Here is a 19,017-nt window from a genome sequence, read left to right as displayed (position 1 = left end):
GGCCCCACAGCCTTACAATATCACTTATCCAAACTCAATTTAACATTTACACCAGCGTGCACATGCCTGGATGGGGACGAAACAGTAAACCGTTACCTATCAGATGCAGCAATTACACATTATTCTAAGAAAAAAAAAATTTTTTAATCATCACATCAATCAACATCTGCTAGATTTTGTACATAAAAGCAATGATATACAGCCCCCTCAACTGGGGCGCAGTATATCATTGATGAAAGCGGCTGACTCAATTCAAAACAGAATTAGTCCACTGCAGATGGGCTGCAGATGAACCATAGAAGTAAACATCAGTGATACTTATGCAGACAGATGATACAGACCATATTATAATCATCCAATTACTAATTAGCAATCGATTTTGTCACAACCAATACTCATAGTGAATCTAGTCTTCAGACCTGAACCCTTGTATATAGTATTAATCAATTTATTTTCGTATGAACTACCCTGCATCATTTATTTGAAGTCATGCTCTCATGTAAATTTATCTTAATTTTCACACAATTAATCTCAAACTAAACATGAATTGTTCATTACTATCTTGCATAAAGATACTTTTACAGTTTTTCTTTTATTTGATAATATGCGTGCAATTAAAGGCTTTTTGTTATTAGCAAAATAAAAGATTACGAACACTAAAGGCGATTTTTGTTAGTTCTGGTTAGTTTGTTAACTACAACTGTTGGTTTAATAACGTTATTTGAAAACTAACTTATTACTTGCCAAATTAAATTTCATCAAAATCAGATAAATGCTTAAACGTTATTTTGTGAATACATGTACATAAGTTCATTATGTAAGGTTCATACTTTTCCGCCACGCTTGTATACGCGATTCCATAGAAACAGCGAGGGAAGCTGTTTGAGGTCGAAACCATACCCACGAACTTCTTGTAATTTCTGGCTAGTTGTGGCAGTTGAAAATAGAACCATGGCGGCGTATAAAGAGAAATTACAAAATTATAAAACTGAGATCCACAGAAGATGTATGGACACAAAGTTGACTAAATGTCTAGACCTTTCTGGTAAACGGAGATGGCGCTTTATTGCGCAATTTCACTCAATTACCGATGTTGACATTTGACTATATAGTGGTGATAATACATATATTATTTGTTTTCTAAGTATATGGCGGTATTGTTTTAGGCCTCAAGCTTTACACAATTCCTAAAGATGTGATCTTGCTGGGACATACTCTGAGACATCTATATTTACACAAATGTTCCCTTAAAGATGGTTTTCCATTCGAGATTATGCATCTCCCAAGCTTAGAGACATTAGACTTATCTCAGAACAGGCTCACTATAATACCGGATAGCTTTTGTGTAACAGGTAAATGAGCTAATACAGCTGCTATGTGGCTGAAACAAAGCAAGCATTCGCTTAGAAACAGATTTTTTACAACTTGTATTTTATTGATGTTCATTTTAAAGTGCTTTATTACATTACAGGAACCACGGTTCAAATCAATGACACATTCATTTGGACATGTTTTTTTTCTTCAACTGTCTCATCTGTTAACTCGGGCTCCACACCTTGAATAGCCATGCTACTGCGCATATGAGCCCTCATTGCACCTTACTTTTTCTGTCATCTTGTTGTGATTTAATGGAAAATAAAACAAACATCACCACAAAGAGAGTTTTTCTAGCTTTTTGCACTAATCCTAACAAATCTTTATATTTGCAGCAAGGTTGCTTCGTGTATTAGATGTGAGCTATAATGAGCTTTACAGACTTCCATCCTCAATGAATGAGATGATTCAGCTAAGAGAGTTTAATGCAGCTCACAACAAACTGATCTATATACCATCAGAGCTAGGGAAACTTCGACATTTGGAAGAAGTTGACTTGAACAACAACGATCTGCTTGGTCTACCAAATACTCTCTTTGATGATGCGGCCTCATGCTCGATACTGTCACTAAATGTAGCGGGTAACCAACTGACAGAGCTGCCAAAAAGTTTAGGATGCGTAAAAGGTCTACAATCCCTAAATTTATCAAATAATAAGCTGAAATACGTACCAGCAAGCATGAAGCAGCTGAAAAAGTTACATACATTGCATTATGGGTACAATGAATGGTACGCTTTGAAATATGCTAAAAGAGGGGATAACAAGGCTTATGGATGTAAAGCGCTTTTCTTAATTGGTGTTTTATCGCTTTGACTTTAGGCTCCTTTTAGCTGCTCGAATCCACTGTTAACACCTCCACTATCTTAGCATGTGCAAGGTAATTAACCATTTCTATATTACTAAACCATTTCTTCATCAATATGTGTAATGTTAATTTATAGGGCTGGTCTCACAGGTAGTAGTTATATTTACGTACATTTATTAACTGATTATAGCATAGAAAATTAGAATTAGATATTGTGAATTACACCAATAACATTTACATACTGAAATATAAATGTGTAATTATACAGCTGCTAATCTAATAAATTCTTTCTGATCTAATGGAAAAATGTTGAAAATAAAAAAATATAAAAACACCGACTGACTCTTGCTTTATATCTATCAGGATTGGACAGCAAAAATCAGGGCATGATCACCATAGAGTTGTCAGTGCCATGAAGGTGTTTGTTACCAAACTAGGAATTAAGCTCCATATAAGGCTATTCTTTGGCATCTCCAATTCCATCGGCATTAATAGCGAACATAGCCTCAGACTGGGGCAAGCAAGGAGAGTCGTATATTTTACAGATTCGGTTTTCACCTCGTGCTTTTCGGAGATACAGCCTATGAAAACAATAAGCAGAGATCTCAGCGAACAGTTTGGTAAAAAGGTCAAGGATACAATACGACGAAGCACAATACTATACTAGAATGCAATGCACATACGGTTCACTAGCAACAAAAGTAATACATGCAAGACCGGACAGAGATATTGACTCATATTGATAAAGCTGTTAAAGCCATGTTTGACCTGGCAACATGTAAAAATCTAACATGTAAACTTCTAACCATATTAGCGATAGAATTAGCCTATTAAATAGGTAGATTATCTTGTCATGTTCTCATGTGCCATTGCACACTCTGAAATATAAAGACAACAGCTGTAGTTGTAGACCTGTACTTAGACTGCACTTCAAGCTGTTACCTCGTTGTGGATGAATGAGCCATAATATTTCCTCCGATTGGTTTCTTAGGATCAGCGGCAAACATGGCTGCCCCATCGACCTGAGCCACGACCTGATTGGTTATAACTACTGCCACTCCAAACTGAAATGTAACCAGCAACCACAGAACTAGTAGTGCACATAGCCTAAGGGTCTCACTGCCCGTTCACCAGACAGCAAGGCATAATAGTCTAAAAGATCTAGTGTTGGTATCAACAGCCATGTGAGAGTCGCTAATAACAGCATCAAGTCTCATCTGGGTATATCAACAGCCATGTGAGAGAGTTGCTAATAATAGAATCAAGTCTCATCTGGGCATATCAACAGCCATGTGAGAGAGTTGCTAATAATAGCATCAAGTCTCATCTGGGCATATCAACAGCCATGTGAGAGAGTTGCTAATAATAGCATCAAGTTTCATCTGGGTATATCAACAGCCATGTGAGAGAGTTGCTAATAATAGCATCAAGTCTCATCTGGGCATATCAAGAGCCATGTGAGAGAGTTGCTAATAATAGCATCAAATCTCATCTGGGCATATCAACAGCCATGTGAGAGAGTTGCTAATAATAGCATCAAGTCTCATCTGTGCATATCAACAGCCATGTGAGAGAGTTGCTAATAATAGCATCAAGTTTAATTTCGGCATATCAACAGCCATGTGAGAGAGTTGCTAACAATAGCATCAAGTCTCATCTGGGCATATCAACAGCCATGTGAGAGAGTTGCTGATAATAGCATCAAGTCTCATCTGGGCATATCAACAACCATGTGAGAGAGTTGCTAATAATAGCATTAGGTCCCATCTATGTATATATATATATATATATATATATAGTATTTTTCAAAGTTTTTATGTCTGTCAAGCTATAGATACTAAAATCTTGGAATTAAATTTCCACATTCTGATGGATTTGAACTCACAGAGATTGCAACAGCAAATCTTACAGCCACACGCTCTACCGCTGAGTTATACAACGCATATTGATCAAGCACATTATCATATACCGTATAGAGTATGCTAAATGACGTATTATTTGAAACTATGAATTCTATTAACTCTATGAAACACAATGCTTTTTCATGTTTTCTTGAACTTTTAAGGTTCAATTGCTAAATCGCGGTCAAAGCCAACATTTTTTGCGCGGACAATTGTATTATCTCCATAGGAAGAGCCTTGACATTCTCGCTCCATTCGGTCAGACAAAGACAGTATGATATCTCACGTTTACCATTGTACCAGTATTGAGAGGTACCGGTCAATATGGTCGTCACCACAAACTGAGAAATTCGTCTTTAAAGCTGATGGATTGAATTTTAAACAGTATTATTTGTTGACGTTTTGGAATGTCATAGCAACCGCACGCTACAGACATTACATTTTCATGAATATTGAGCTCTATAGGGAAGAGAACATGGCGAACGATATGAAATGGGTCCCGATGATGTCACATCAACTCGAATACATAAAAACAGTGAGGTCAAGGTCACATGTTGTGTAGTTGGAAAGGAACACATTATTACACAGTAAAGAAATTACTACCAAAATGTGTTGCTCATTGAATTGATTATTTTGAGCATAAAATTGATGCAAATGTATCAGTGTTAGAATGTATACTCAATGCACTCACAGAACTTTTACTGAGATGAATGAGTTAGCGTTTTTAGGATAGACGATCCAAGGCTTCTGAGCCCGGGGAGACAATTTGAGATTAATGTTACCTGTTTAGTAGATAAATTAGGTTTAAGTTAAAGCAGGATAAAATTGATTAAAACATTATTAAAATAACATGATTATAATATAATAATATAAATAAAAAAATAAATTAATAGCACTGCTGCTACTGTCCATGATTGACGTTTACATTTCCGTTATCAGGGCGATACAGCTAGCCTTACTAGACTTTTTAGTAGTCTTTTTGGATTCTGCAGTCGTTGCAGCAGACGTATTGAGCTGTGATGGCTGTTGAATGGGCGTTGGGCACACAAGATTTCTTTTGCTCTCATCACATAACTCTCTGATTTCTTTGAAAAGATATTGCTGACGTTCAACACTCAGACAAGGTGGCGGAATGATTTCAGGCCGCCCTGACCTGGCTGACTCTGCAGACATAATATGTATATCTTCACTCTCCACGCTATTGGCATGCTTTTTACTTGGACACTGCCTGCAGCAAAACAACGCTTACTGCACACACACTGTCTATTAGTATTACATTTATTGTACAACATTATCAAATTTCTCTATGTTGTACTTTCAACTCAGATTAAGTAACCAAGAACCTTCAGATAGTTTGTGTATAGATAGCGCATGCAAGAATTGCAAATTCTTATTTCACTAATTGACAAAATAAGAAACATACCTCAGCTATATCAGAAAGAGAGGAACTCGGTTAGTTCTGTATTTCCTTTTTAGCAGGCCAAAGCAGTAATCACAGCTGAACTTTGTGTGATCTGCGACGAGAAAATTCAGTTCAATCTCCTTGTGCAGCTCGTTTGCAACACACCAAGCCATGCACTGTATTACTGCATTGTTTTTATTCTGGCCACTAAAAAGGGTTTGATATGTGTACATAATTTTATCACTACATTTTCAATACAAACACGAAACTTCAAAACATTGGTTGTTGCTTGCATACCAACAGTTGTCAGCGTGGAACAAAGCTTTCTCTTCACCAAGGCCATAGGTCTCTAGATAGTGATGAAAATTGAATACGACGCGGTTGACTCCTTTTGTTGTACAAGCAGTCTCATCAATCAGATAATTTACTTGTGCGGGGAAGGTGTCACAGACTACTCCAAATAGCGCACACCTCCGAGGGTTTTGAAATAGAGTGGTCCAGGTTGCTGTGGGTTGGCAGAGTAGTGGACTAAAGAATTAAACAAAAAGAACATTTGTTGTTTGTTATAGGCTTGCAAGTACATTGTACATTTACTATTTTAATTTTTAATTGTACATTGTTATTTATAAATTTGATTGTTTTTATAATTCTTAATTAGCATTTGCAATTGGCAATTGCTCATGATTAAAACTCAGCAATGTTCAAACTTAAAACACTACATTTATAGCCTTAGACCCTTGTAATAGTCAAGTAATTATTGTTATATTTCGGGCTGTATGTGTGTTTTTTACTAAAATAACATTTACGTTTTGTAACAAGCAACAAGAAATGTTTTAAATTTTTTTGACTTACCTAGATTGGGTTAGATTGGTAATGGAAAGTGCTAGTTAATCGTTTAAGCCAAACTGTGGAAGAAGATAATAATACTACAAGAGAATTCTAGTAAAATAATACCTAATAAAATAATACACATAATAATACATGTAATACTTTTCTTAGACTACACCTACCTGCTTGCAGTAAGTATTCATCATCACTGAGATGAAACTCTACATCTGTTGGCAGAGCTGTACCTGTATCATCTGAGCAGGGCTGAGCAGCTGCATTCTTTTTAGAAAGTGTCTCTAAACTACGACTGGTATCAGTAAAATTGGCTGAGTATTCCCATCATTCTCAAGATTTAAATCGATCTCACTGCTTCCAAAATCACTATCACTTTCTTTTCTACACTGTCAATCTAAATAATCTACATCTACCTCCTCAAAATCTTTCCAAAAATCACCACCATCGACATCGCGGCAAGACTTTAAAAAACGATACGTAGAACGAATAACCGGAAATGAAATATCGCCATTTTTATCGTCCTTAGCAACCACTTTAAAGCCTGCAAAACAGTCTAATAAGGCATACTAGCTAATCAAACACATCAGAAAGTGATTCCTGACATATGATTCGCCCTAGAAAAATCATGACGTCAAAACACAAAAGTCTAAGCCGCATGGACGAGTTTCGCTTTGAGAGCCTATTGTGCGCTATATGAAATGCCGCGTTTGTATTGAAAATGATACGAGCCGTCACATATATTTATACGGTACGTATACGGTATATATATACCGTAAAACCTCTATTTGAATGCCAACATTATTTAAACGCCACCTTTATTTGACTGCCACTATAGAAGGGTTGAAAAATAGAGCGCCACGCTTTAATTAAATGCCACCTCCATTTGACCACAGCTTTGACATTCTTTGATCTTTACAAACCCATAATATCAGAAGATCAGTAGAAAACCACAAAACCTTACTAATAATGACTCAGTTCCATCAAAAACAATTAATTCCTAAGTATATCTTGCACCTCCAACACTTTTCGGTTTTTTCGTTAAAACTTTGAAAGCATCACCATATAAATAACTAGTAACTATATCAGGCTAATAGTAGTTCCATGTTCAACACGATCTTGATAGTTCGACGTACATTGTATGCGAAACACGGTTTACATTTACGATAGTATATGACTGACCAGTATTAGGCTAAGTTGTGCTTAGCCTCCATGCGACTAAAAGTTGATCATTATTTTGCGAAATGCAAGGCGTAAAAGTTATGCTTTGCCAAAAAACTGTTTGGATGATACTATTGACTAGTTCAGCCATGCAGAAGTTGTTGAGATCAGAAGACATTGTGGCAGGCATTGAGCATCAAGATAAAATCGTTCCAAACAAAAGGAACAATCAGAACGCAACAGGCTGAGCAAATGAAACAAATGTTGTAGATTAAAAAATGTTAATTTTTGTTTATTTGTGTATTATAATTACGGTTTATGTCACTTGTTCTTGAATATATATTGTAGCATTTGATAGATTGTATTATATAACTTATAAACTTGCAGATTTATTGCATATTATTTGATAACATCATTGTGGTTATATCAACTCTGCTTTTAACGGGTCGACGCTCATAACTCCACTTCTATTGCACATAAAAAACAGTTTTGGCTGCAAACTAGAAAACATATCAATGAGTGCAATGAGTTTTATGCAACATTAAATCTAGTTATAAAATAAAAATATGCCTTCAAATTTAGAAAGAAATAAAATTGAAAGCTTCAACAAATTGTAAAGCAAGACACAGGCTACAAGCTCATCAGAGAAATTGCAATAGATATCAACTGCTAGAGATATTCTTTGGCTTTTTTGGAATATTTATTTAGAGATCTACGAAAAGTTGAAGGTAAGTTAACAGATGATATGAACTGTTAACAGATTTTTTATATCTAAAAAGGCTAATGTCACTCTGCCTGAAGGAGAGTGCAAAATGTAAGCGACATTCGCTTTGCCCGTAAAAGGGTCAGAGTTAGCTTTTCAAAATTTTGGAGTGGGCGTTCAATCAAAGGCTGTTTTATTAGGCTAAAGTATTTTTAAAATAGCCCCTCAAAATTTTGGAAAAATAAATTTAGTCCTATAACGGGCCAAGCAAACATCGTCTATATTTTACTCGCTTTTTCCGATAGAGCGATAATACTATACCGATGCCACTTCGACGGTGTAATAACCTTTTGGATGCAGTAAATCTGCCAACTTACCTCCAACTTGTCATACATATGCATCAGGAAAACAATAAATTTCTCTAACAGTTGATATTTATTGCTTGCAATTAACCAGCTAAGATATTATAACCTGTGTCCTTCTTTGCAATTTGTTGACATTTTCAACTTTTATTTCATTCTAAATTCGAAAGCATTTTTATTTAATATATATATTTAACAATGTTGCATGAAAGCTCATTCCACCCATTGAGATGTTTGCTACAGCTTGCAGCCAAAACTAGCTTTTGATGTGCAATAGAAGTGGAATTATGAGCATTCATCCATTGTAAGCTGTGTTAAGGTAGACGCAAGGATGCTATTAAATAACATGCCATAAATGTGCATATTTTTAAGTTATCTAATAATAATCTATCGAATGATAGAAATATATATATATTCATGAACAAGCGATATAAACGAACAATACTTATATTACATGCAGAAACAAAAATTAACGTTTTTAAAACAAAAATATTTCCATTGTTTGCTCGGATTGCTGCGGTCTGATTGTTGCTTTTGATGAAACGAACATCTTCTGGTTGTCTAATACCTTCCACAATATCGTCTGGCCTTAATTCTTCTGCACTGCTGAACTAGTCAATATTACCGTCCAAACAATGATTTGGCAGACCAAAACTTTTACGCGCTGCATTTAGCACAATTGCAACGCGTTAATGTTTGCTCATTAAACGTAACCTTTGGCCCCAGACTTGTAAACCGTTTTTATAAGCATGTTCTTCAATGTATTAAGACCGCGTTAAACAAGGAACTATTAGCCTGAGGCAGTTGGTAATTAAATTCCATGATGACGCTTTTACAGTTCCTCTACTGTCGTGAAATTAAACCGTTTTTATATATGTACACGTACTTCGAAGTATCAATATCGCGTTAAACAAGAAACTACTATCAGCCTGAGACCGTTATTAATTATTTTAAGGTTTTGACGAGAAAAAAAAGCGAAAAGCTTTGGAGTTGGACAACGAGAGAATTTATAGTTATAAATCTAAATAATTCATTATTAATATGATTTTGTGAACACTTTACTTCTGATCAGTTGATGTTTTGGGTTCATAAGGATCAAATATAATCACAGTGGCGGCCAAATGGATGTGGCGTTCAAATAGAGGGTGGCGCTCTATTTTTCAATCCTCTCGTAGTGGCGGACAAATAGAGGTGGTGTTTAAATAAAGGTGGTATTCAATTACAGGTTTTACAGTGTATATATCTCATGTCTCTTTGTCCTTAAGTTTCATAGGTAATTTCAGAATACACGAATTAAATAATATTATGAATATAGCTGTCTATTTTGCCTGACAAACAGCCTAAAACAAAGAATAAAGTTCTATTTGCTCACTTCTCGCTGAGTGTCAGAAAAGGACCAAAGTGGTACGCAAGAACTAAAGGCTATTTTCTTGTACACATATGAAGAAGTTGATAATGCACCTACAGTAAAATCTACAAAAAGACCAGTAAAACGCTTGAGTTGTGAGTTGTCACCTCATCAGCGAGACGAAGAAGCATCCTGAGAAACTTTCCAAGGTGATTCTGTCTGGCAGAGAGCTCCCCACGACCTGAATAGTCTGTCCTGAAGAGGGCTGTTGCACTGTCTACTATCATCAGCGCATACCTGCCAAAGTTGCAACACAGTTTCCTCTTACAAGAAATATATACCAAGTGTTATAACAGTACGTTTGGATTATAACGTAACATCGGTGGTTGAATTAAGGGGCCATCCTAGAGCTAATAGGGTTGGGGTATGATCTTAGGGCTAATAGACAGGTTCTATGAAATGGCTACAACTGCAACCCAATTTTTTCAGTTTAGATGACACAGCATAATTAACTGTCCTTTACAACTAATATAACAGTAGAAAGGACTATTTACGCCTCTACAACGTAAATAGTCCATTCCACAAACGCTTATATTGTATTTGATTTGGAGTACACTTGATTTAGGGTACTCTTGATTTAAGGTACACTTGATTTAGGGTAAACTCTATTTATTTAGGGAACAGGCTTACCGTATTAATTATATTAAGTTAAGGAGACCTTTATTGTCAATGTAAACAATTTTGTTTCACTTCTTTCTCCACAACAAGGTTAATGACACAAAAAGTATTCTAGATGTCCGAGCAAAGTAAAACAAAAACCTACACTATCTTAACTATGATAAAAACGGTGTGTTTGTCCGTTTGTCCAAAGCCATGGTTAGAGGTTGGGATATAAGATTGAACACCTTTAGACATTTATGAATATTTGTGCAGCTAATTATTCTCTGTGCTATATCGGCACACGTGACGATCTCTCATGAAACACTGGACTGCCGAAGCATTAGTAGCATATGGGTATATCTGTAAGTAAACAAATTTCCTTGCAAAATTTAAAAACAGGAATTTCATAGAATTAATGCTTTTTGTATCAAGTATATACCTCAAGCCCTAAAATAAAAAATAATGGTGAGAGTAGTGCTTCTCTATCATGTTTTAATGGTTTGTTGAAGTTGTTGTATATGTGCAAGAATATTCATTGCAATAATTGCAAGATAGAGATGCTTGTATATGGTATACATACTCCACTAAACACAAATGCCTAATTGTAGTGGATTTCAGTGGTTTGCTGCCCATTATAGCACAAATTGTTATTGTATGCACAAACTGATTGTCGGGCTCCTTTATAAGTAGACATGTTTCCAGTGACAATGGGGACAGACAACATCAGTAAGTCTTTGCTAAACTTGTGCTATTAGTTCAAAATTAGTAGTAATCTGTTTTTAATGCTAACTTTATATGCTGTATTCTATAACTAATTTCAGTTTTGTTCAAAGTTGCACCTGTTTCTGTAAATTGTGTCACCACTGTTACACTGTCACCATTGCTAAACCCTCGTATAAGTATAGGATTAATTTGAGTGAACTTCATGTTTAAAGGTTATTAGTAGTGCAATGATGTTCTCATGTACAAGTTACTCATTATAACTGTTGCAAATTTAAGCCAGTCAAAAATTTAAAAAACGGGCTCAATCACTTTTCTTCCGTCTTAGATAAGCAATGAAGGCACTTTTAATCCTACTGCTACGCCAAAGACTTGCAAGCCTAATATTATGATGTATGTAAAAGTGCGCTCAGTGATAACAAAGCATGCAAAGAGATTTCAGTTGAAACTTTATATCAGGATGAAGTTCAAGCTGCTCATTGGTCATAAAAATAAGTTACCCTGTTTCCTGTTTCCATGTGTTGTATGGACTGCATCTGGTGGGAAAAGTATTTGTGTAATCAGTGATTGTGTAACTCACGATAAATACGCTGTGCATACTTTTTTGGAACAAATTTTTTCTTACACAAAGCTTAAAAATATTCAGATCACATCTATCAAAATCTTGTCTGATGTGATCTACGAAACAATTTAAAAACCGCTACCTGTTCTATAATTTGGGCCGGTATAAAGCGAGCCACAACCTAAGTCTTTTAAAATGAAATTTCTCTGCCACTTCACATGGCAAAGACTAGTTGCTAGTCTAGGTGGGGTCCTAAAAAGAAGTGTTAGATGGGGAATCTTTTTAAGAAAAGCAATTGTAGAAAATAATAAATAGTTTGCAGAATCTTGTAAGCAATCAGCAGCAAAATTAATTGTTTTGGCAGCTGATGAAGTTTATGGTAATCAAAAGGTTTTAGACCAACGCTGTTTTGCTGGTCAGCCTTTCAAAAGGAAACAGCAGATACACCACAGTCAAACTGTGAACAAAACATACGTTAGTTATGGCCGTGTAATAGAAATATGCGTTAATTACAGCCGTGTAATAAAAATATACCATGGGAATGCTTTAACTTTTCAACAAATACTGATCAACATGTAATTAGAGATCTGATCCAGAAGGTGAGTGCAATTTAGAACCCATAAATCAACTAGCAAATACATTGAATGATGACTATTTTGTGCAAACATTGCTGTCTGTGAGAATGCGTAGAACTTCTACGCATTCTGTAGGAGTGGTAAAAAGTGTAGATGTCCTTGATGCTGAAGTGCATTTTTTCAAATGGGTTAAGCTAAAAAAGCGTGTTTGTTGCTAATACAAAAGATATAGCATGGCTGGAGTTTCATCCCTTAACCCATCATAGTCTTGCCCCACTCTTTCTAACATAAGTCAATACTGTTTTACAGAAGATTTAGAGCATGCAAAATGACAGAAAACATTTTGTTTGTACATTCTCACAACTACATGATAAATATTATTATTATTATCATTATTGTTATTTTACGTTATTTAGACAAGCTTAATCATGCTTATCATGTCTTCATCATATTACAATTATTATTTAATTATATTTTATACTTTGAAAACAATGAAAAACATTTCAAGCTAATACTTGTTTATATATATACACTATATTGTAATCATTAGCTTTAATACCATTATTGATCTCATTGCAGTGAATGTAAATGCTTTTACGTGTACAGAATATAAGAAGCGTAACAATGGTGACAATGGGATGTAACAGTGGTGACATGTTTTCAAGCATGTAGTTTACAATTTATATCAAACATTTTTATAATTTTAGGGCATATGTTAGCAAACTTAATTAAAATTAGACAAATTAGTTTTTATTGAAGTGCTTCCAGCCAGATTGGAGAGTTTTAAGAATAAGCAACTAGCTTTTCAAAATGCACATTTCTCTGATGTAACGCGGAGTGACACACGTACTTCACACCTACTTTAGCCTCAAATATTATACACCATTTGACTGTCATTGATTTGTTGAGCTCTAATAGAGTATCTTACATAAAGGTTCACTATGTCTTACTCTGCTGTGTTGTAGGTGCAAAATATATGGGAATGTGATTACAAGCTCTTAAAAAGGCTGTAGGTTGGAATCCCTCTCCAAAACAGCTCAAATGGGACGGAGTTGAACACAATGTGCTCCTGTTTACACTTTCATGCAACCTCATTCGCCGAAATATTTTCACAAATATACTTCACGCATTCAATAAAATCATGTCTATTGTCCTTACGCGTCTATTTAATCATCATTGTAATGCTGTCACTTTGAGCACTGATATTTCACAACCTAGCCTAAAAACTCGTTTAATTTTTTAACCTTAGCTCGAAGGAGTGCATATCATCCTCTGATAAACATGAGGAGCTTGTTGGTCACCTGTGATAGTTGGAAAATGCAGCAGAAATTGTTCGCACCATTTGGCAGGAAGTATGGGTCTCATGATCAGATTACGACTAGATGATTAGACCAAGCTGAAACAAAACTGTAAAGTAGCAAACATATATATTTGATCCGGGCTTTCCGATAAAATCCAAAGTGTTTGTCATAAACTAGTGCTATGAGACATTTTATATTGAGCTTTTTACTGGCCTTTTCATTCCCATGATAACATCACGTGTCAAAACAATAATTACGACGGGTTGAGTACGTCTTCGAAATAAAGGGATTCTAACCTACAGTTTTCGTGATGGCTGCGATTAACTCCTCGTTTTTTAGCTTTTAAGAGCGTGTAATCACATTTCCACATATTTTGGACCTACAACACATGGTGAAGTAAGACATGATAAAACTTTTGATACCAAATAACTGTAATGTGAATTTTGTTGCAAGTCAACCTTTAGAATCATCTTAAACACAATACTAATATTTTATAATTAAATTTCTCCTCCAACCGTACTAATGGTGGTTAAAGATATACCTCGATTATAGGGATACCACCATATGTCATTTTCTCTCCTAAGTGCGACAAGCAAAACGATATTTTTAAGGCTAACTATGAGACTTTCATGAGTCAAATCGCACCGATTTGATGGTTTGTGGAATTTCTTATGTGAAACGAAGCAAAGATTTTACATCAACTATTTACGCATTGTGGAATTTACTTAAAAAGAGATACATGTTGGACCTACTATATATGTTATAGGGATGTCTAATATATAGTCATAAATTACCATATATCCTTGCATATAAGCCTAATTTAAAACCAAAAGGGGTTGATTTATACATGCATAAATCTGATCACACTCAAAGTGCAAAGACATTATTGACATTATGCTAACTTAGCTCGTCGTGTACCACGAGCAGCGTAGTGCGGCTCGGCACAGCGCATGCACAGGCATGGCACAGTGCATCGCCAAAGGCTGCTTGTGCGGCTTTAGTAAGCTTTGCACAAAACGTTTTTAACTATGTAATCAGTTAAGGAAACAATTACCAATTAAAATGGAACAACCATCCACATACTTTGAGCCAATAGAAGATATGTTTACAGCCCATCCTGAGCTTCGTTTCGCTTTGCAAAAGCTTTATTTTTATTGCAATTTCTTCTTAGTCGTGACCAGTCATGTGAGACTCAATACAGCTACGGAGGTTTGTAAAACGCTAATTGTAAAACAAAAGACTTTGGGTGAACCTTTATTGAACATCAGTACTAGTGAAGTTATTATGTTATTACTAGCAGTAATAATAATGCCTTACACTATAATAATATTGGAAACTCTGCTGACACAGAGCACGGTAGACTATAATAATATTGGAAACTCTGCTGACACAGAGCACGGTAAACTATAATAATATTGGAAACTCTGCTGACACAGAGCACGGTAAACTATAATAATATTGTAAACTCTGCTGACACAGAGCACGGTAAACTATAATAATATTGTAAACTCTGCTGACACAGAGCACGGTAAACTATAATAATATTGGAAACTCTGCTGACACAGAGCACAGTAAACTATAATAATATTGGAAACTCTGCTGACACAGAGCACGGTAGACTATAATAATATTGGAAACTCTGACACAGAACGCGGTAGAAAGGGGGTCAAGTTCATTCTGCAATACATTAGTAACCTTTTCAAGGATGCGGCGAATGTAAAGCAGCACTTGGCTGATAGCTAATGTATGTTATGACTGCGATAACAGTCTGTGATTGGTCGGTCACGTGATCACTTGCTTACACTCGTCACATACATATTGATACCAACTTCATTCGAGTTTATTTGCATTAATAGTACCGCTAGAATTTGAAATTTTTTTAGCATTAATAAAACAATGATATCATTTTCATTAATTCTCTCCAACAACTTTTGACTGTGATGGGCACGTACAGCATGTTACGGTTTTTAGGGCGTATCTGTGAGATTTTTTGATAAATTTACCATTTTAAGGCCGTTTTATAGGGTCGGCTTATATTCGAAATGAGCTTATCTGTTCCCAACGGTAAATGTAAAAACTATTTTAAAACTGTATCTATAATTATTACAGCCGGCCTATTTAACTTTAATTCTGGCTTCTTTGCATCACTTTAATTGAGTAATAAATACTAGACAAATTCACAGATTTTTCAAAGATTGAGCCTAAGATGTTCACTAAGGTTTGTCTACAATCTTTTGCTATCAAGTCTAAAGAAATAACGTTATAAATTACCTTTTTTACCATTAATACGACTCACACTAGTTTTCTTACAATATATGATTGTAAAGCTATAATAGAAAAGCCCGCAGTATTCCCACGATCACTCCCAAACACTAGCTTCCCTCGTATTTGGGAGATTTATGATAAATGCACATGCGCACTAAACTTCCGAAAATTATTCATCAATGCTGTACCCAAACCCTTGTCCCGAAATCCCATCAACAAATTTAAACATTTTTGTATGGAGCCGTTTAAGTATAATAAGTTAATAACGATACAAAACACATATAAACTTATTTAAATATGTTACCAAGTCTTTGAAAATTCTCGACAATATTCTCGACTTACCCATCTGATCAGATAATACATAACTAGACAGATTAATTTGGCCTAAAATCGCCATTAAAACCTGACAAGCCTTTTTTAATCAAAATTAAGACCAGCCAACGAAACGCCGATAAAGCCATGCGACAGAGAGTAGAACCATTTAGTCGTGCGCATTTCACGAGAAAAATGTGCACATTTCACCCGTCTATGGCATTGTCCAATTGCCAAAGGTTTCTGTAATTAACGTAAAAGTACTGACAAGTAATGGTTTCTTTTTTTGCCAATTTTAAAGATAACAGACATTTTGGACACTTATAATGAGTACTTTGGTATCCCAACTGATGCCCAAAGCAGTGAAAGTAAAGGAAATGACGATGATATTTTTCTAACGATTCTTATAAGATTATTACAATATTTAATTATAAAAATAATTATTCGATTTTAGAAGATTATTATAAAATTTAATTATAAGAAAAATCCTTCGAATTTACAAGATCAAAGTATATAGTGACCGATGGTGTGCAATATTTTACTGTTATTATTTTTCTAGAGACTTTTTTGATGATACTACGGCTGTGCCCAATATCGCGGTGCTGCCAAGCCGTTTTTAATATCTGCATAATTAAGTTAAAGGCCTACACGTTCTTATAAATATACAGCTATTTCTATCACAACCAACTAAAACCTGTTTAGATTTTTAAATTCAGCATAATTCTTTGCATATAAATACAAAAATCTAAATAAATATCACAACTTCTTGATATTGGTTGCTATGAAGTTTTGAAATGTAAACAGAATTGTGCATTGGTTTTCATTTCTCAAACTTTAACACCAGTTTTCTCAGAACTATGTTTTCACACTAATGGTAAACATGCATTCAGTTTATTGACCATAAAACCTGCTGTTATTAAGATGGAATCAAATTTTTTTGCAAATAACAGAGAATTTTCTCCTTCTGCTAGTGTAGATAACTCTAAAATCTCAAACACCCGACTTAAAGATGTGGTTGCGTCAAAAAATTCGATTTAATGAAATTAAGACCCATAAAAAGCTAAAACATCAGCTACAATTTGATGCCAATTTTGTCTTTGTAGACCAACCCTGTCCAGAAATATATGCATTTGAATGAGGCCCTCTTTTAAAAAGCTCACGTTCCAGCGGGTGCTTCTTTCGTGACGTCACAAGCAATATATCTGAAAAGAAACCACGAGCGATAAATATGAGGTCGCTCCCCTAGCCAATCATCAGCACGAAAGTTTTATATAGGCCGTAATAAATGTTATCACTCGTAAAACGCGTTGTCTGTGATCTCAAATTTAGGGACTTTACTCTATTATTAATTCGCATGGACATCGATATTTACTAAATTAATTAACATCGTTACTTTAATGAATTACTCGATCGACGTTTTATTGGCGAACAACATATATGTAATTGTAAAATTGCTGTAAAGTTACTGCGAAGGTGACTCCGAGTTTTCTTGGCATCAGGTAGTTAAAGTTCTACGGAGGAAGCTCGGAGAATGGAGGTAAATTTATCTTTTACTTTGAGTCTCCTATAGAGTTTCCTGTTGAGTTTACATTCAGATTATATTTTCCTGTTTGAGGCTAAAATGTAATTTCCTGCGCGTGCGAGATATGTATGTACAGTAAGTTCTTGACGGCTTCTTTTTAATCTTTAGCATCTAGCTATACAATGGCTTAGATTGATGAATATACTAAAGGTAATATTTTAGTACTCATTAATACATGTACTAATTAATAAAATTGTAACTTTTTGCTATCACTAATCATCGTTTTATATTTTTTATCGGTTCACCTAGCTACATTTGCTTCAAATTTTCTGTGGCATCTTTATCTAGTAAATTAGATTTATGATTTGACATTAGATGTTCACTTTTCACTTGTAGAAAGTGAAGAAAATCGATTGATCAATGCAAATCTTTAATTTCCAGAACCAAAGCTTCGAATCGTTGGCTTGGCGTACTTGTACCTTTGTTAAACGTTTATTCGTTTTTAAAATTACACTCGCAATCTATCAAAATCCCAATTTGGAAGCTGTCAATAGATACGCTTTAGAATGACATATCTATGAATGACATATATTTATTGCATTTGTTTTACTGATTACAGAATGTTGATGTCGTCCCACCAGCCGAAGAAGCTTTGTCAGTGTGGAAACTGCCATAAAGGGGAAAGAGAGACTTGAATGTGTGCTGCATAAACCATAATGTTTTGTTTGAGTTTGTTGCAGTAGATGAATTTGTCTTATTGTATCAGCTAAAACTATGTGACACTTTTACTTGATCACAAAAACCATGGTTAAAGATGTGGTTGCGTCAAATTTGAGTTGATCTTAAAAGAAAGCATTTTTTTTCTCTATCAGTTGATATGTTGTTTAATGACTTGATATTTTTAATAAAAGCTTTATGCCGAGATGAAAATGTTTCTGCTTGTAAAAATTATATAATAAAATAATATTGTTGAAGATAATACAAAACATGATTTGCAGAATATTGTAGTGAATTGGATATGGTATATGGATGTCCACAGAACTGGAGAATGTGAGTTCAAATCCAATTTGCAGCAGATTTCTCATCTTTAAAACTCTATCCCTATGTATATTCTTTCCAAAGACGCGGCTTACTTACGGTAGTAAGAAACTAGTACTGTAGTCGGTGTAGGCAATGATATTCAGCCCCGCCCCAAGGATAGGC

At 35.0% G+C, this 19,017-nt stretch overlaps 2 protein-coding genes across 2 annotated transcripts in view; one reads left to right on the top strand and one right to left on the bottom strand.

The window, feature by feature from the left end:
• The first annotated feature begins 913 nt into the window (after window positions 1–913).
• Window positions 914–2,188, top strand: LOC137400141 (leucine-rich repeat-containing protein 40-like). The gene is made up of 3 exons (XM_068086456.1): window positions 914–1,045; window positions 1,167–1,352; window positions 1,710–2,188. The coding sequence occupies exons 1-3, from the start codon at window positions 952–954 to the stop codon at window positions 2,186–2,188; spliced, it is 759 nt and encodes a 252-aa protein (XP_067942557.1). The 5' UTR covers window positions 914–951.
• A 17-nt stretch (window positions 2,189–2,205) lies between these two features.
• The window catches only part of LOC137400140 (DNA repair protein RAD51 homolog 1-like), a 56,584-nt gene continuing 39,772 nt past the window's right edge, over window positions 2,206–19,017 (bottom strand). The window contains exons 9-11 of the mRNA XM_068086455.1: window positions 10,065–10,194; window positions 3,123–3,244; window positions 2,206–2,761 (exon numbers count right to left, since the gene is read on the bottom strand). Coding sequence (XP_067942556.1) covers window positions 2,638–2,761; window positions 3,123–3,244; window positions 10,065–10,194 — 376 coding nt within the window. The 3' untranslated portion in view covers window positions 2,206–2,637. The remainder of the gene's footprint in view (window positions 2,762–3,122; window positions 3,245–10,064; window positions 10,195–19,017) is intronic.

This window comes from Watersipora subatra, chromosome 7, assembly GCF_963576615.1.
Source record: "Watersipora subatra chromosome 7, tzWatSuba1.1, whole genome shotgun sequence".
NCBI lineage: Eukaryota > Metazoa > Bryozoa > Gymnolaemata > Cheilostomatida > Watersiporidae > Watersipora > Watersipora subatra.
The sequence above is the reverse complement of the archived record's forward strand: the minus strand, read 5'-3'. Positions and strand labels throughout refer to the sequence as shown.

Excerpts from the sequence above, each read along its gene's own strand:
- LOC137400141 (XM_068086456.1), top strand. The coding sequence starts at position 952 with ATGGCGGCGTATAAAGAGAAATTACAAAATTATAAAACTGAGATCCAC. Across the intron at positions 1,046-1,166 it reads TAAATGTCTAGACCTTTCTG|GCCTCAAGCTTTACACAATT; the intron begins GTAAACGGAGAT and ends GTATTGTTTTAG. Across the intron at positions 1,353-1,709 it reads GGATAGCTTTTGTGTAACAG|CAAGGTTGCTTCGTGTATTA; the intron begins GTAAATGAGCTA and ends TTATATTTGCAG.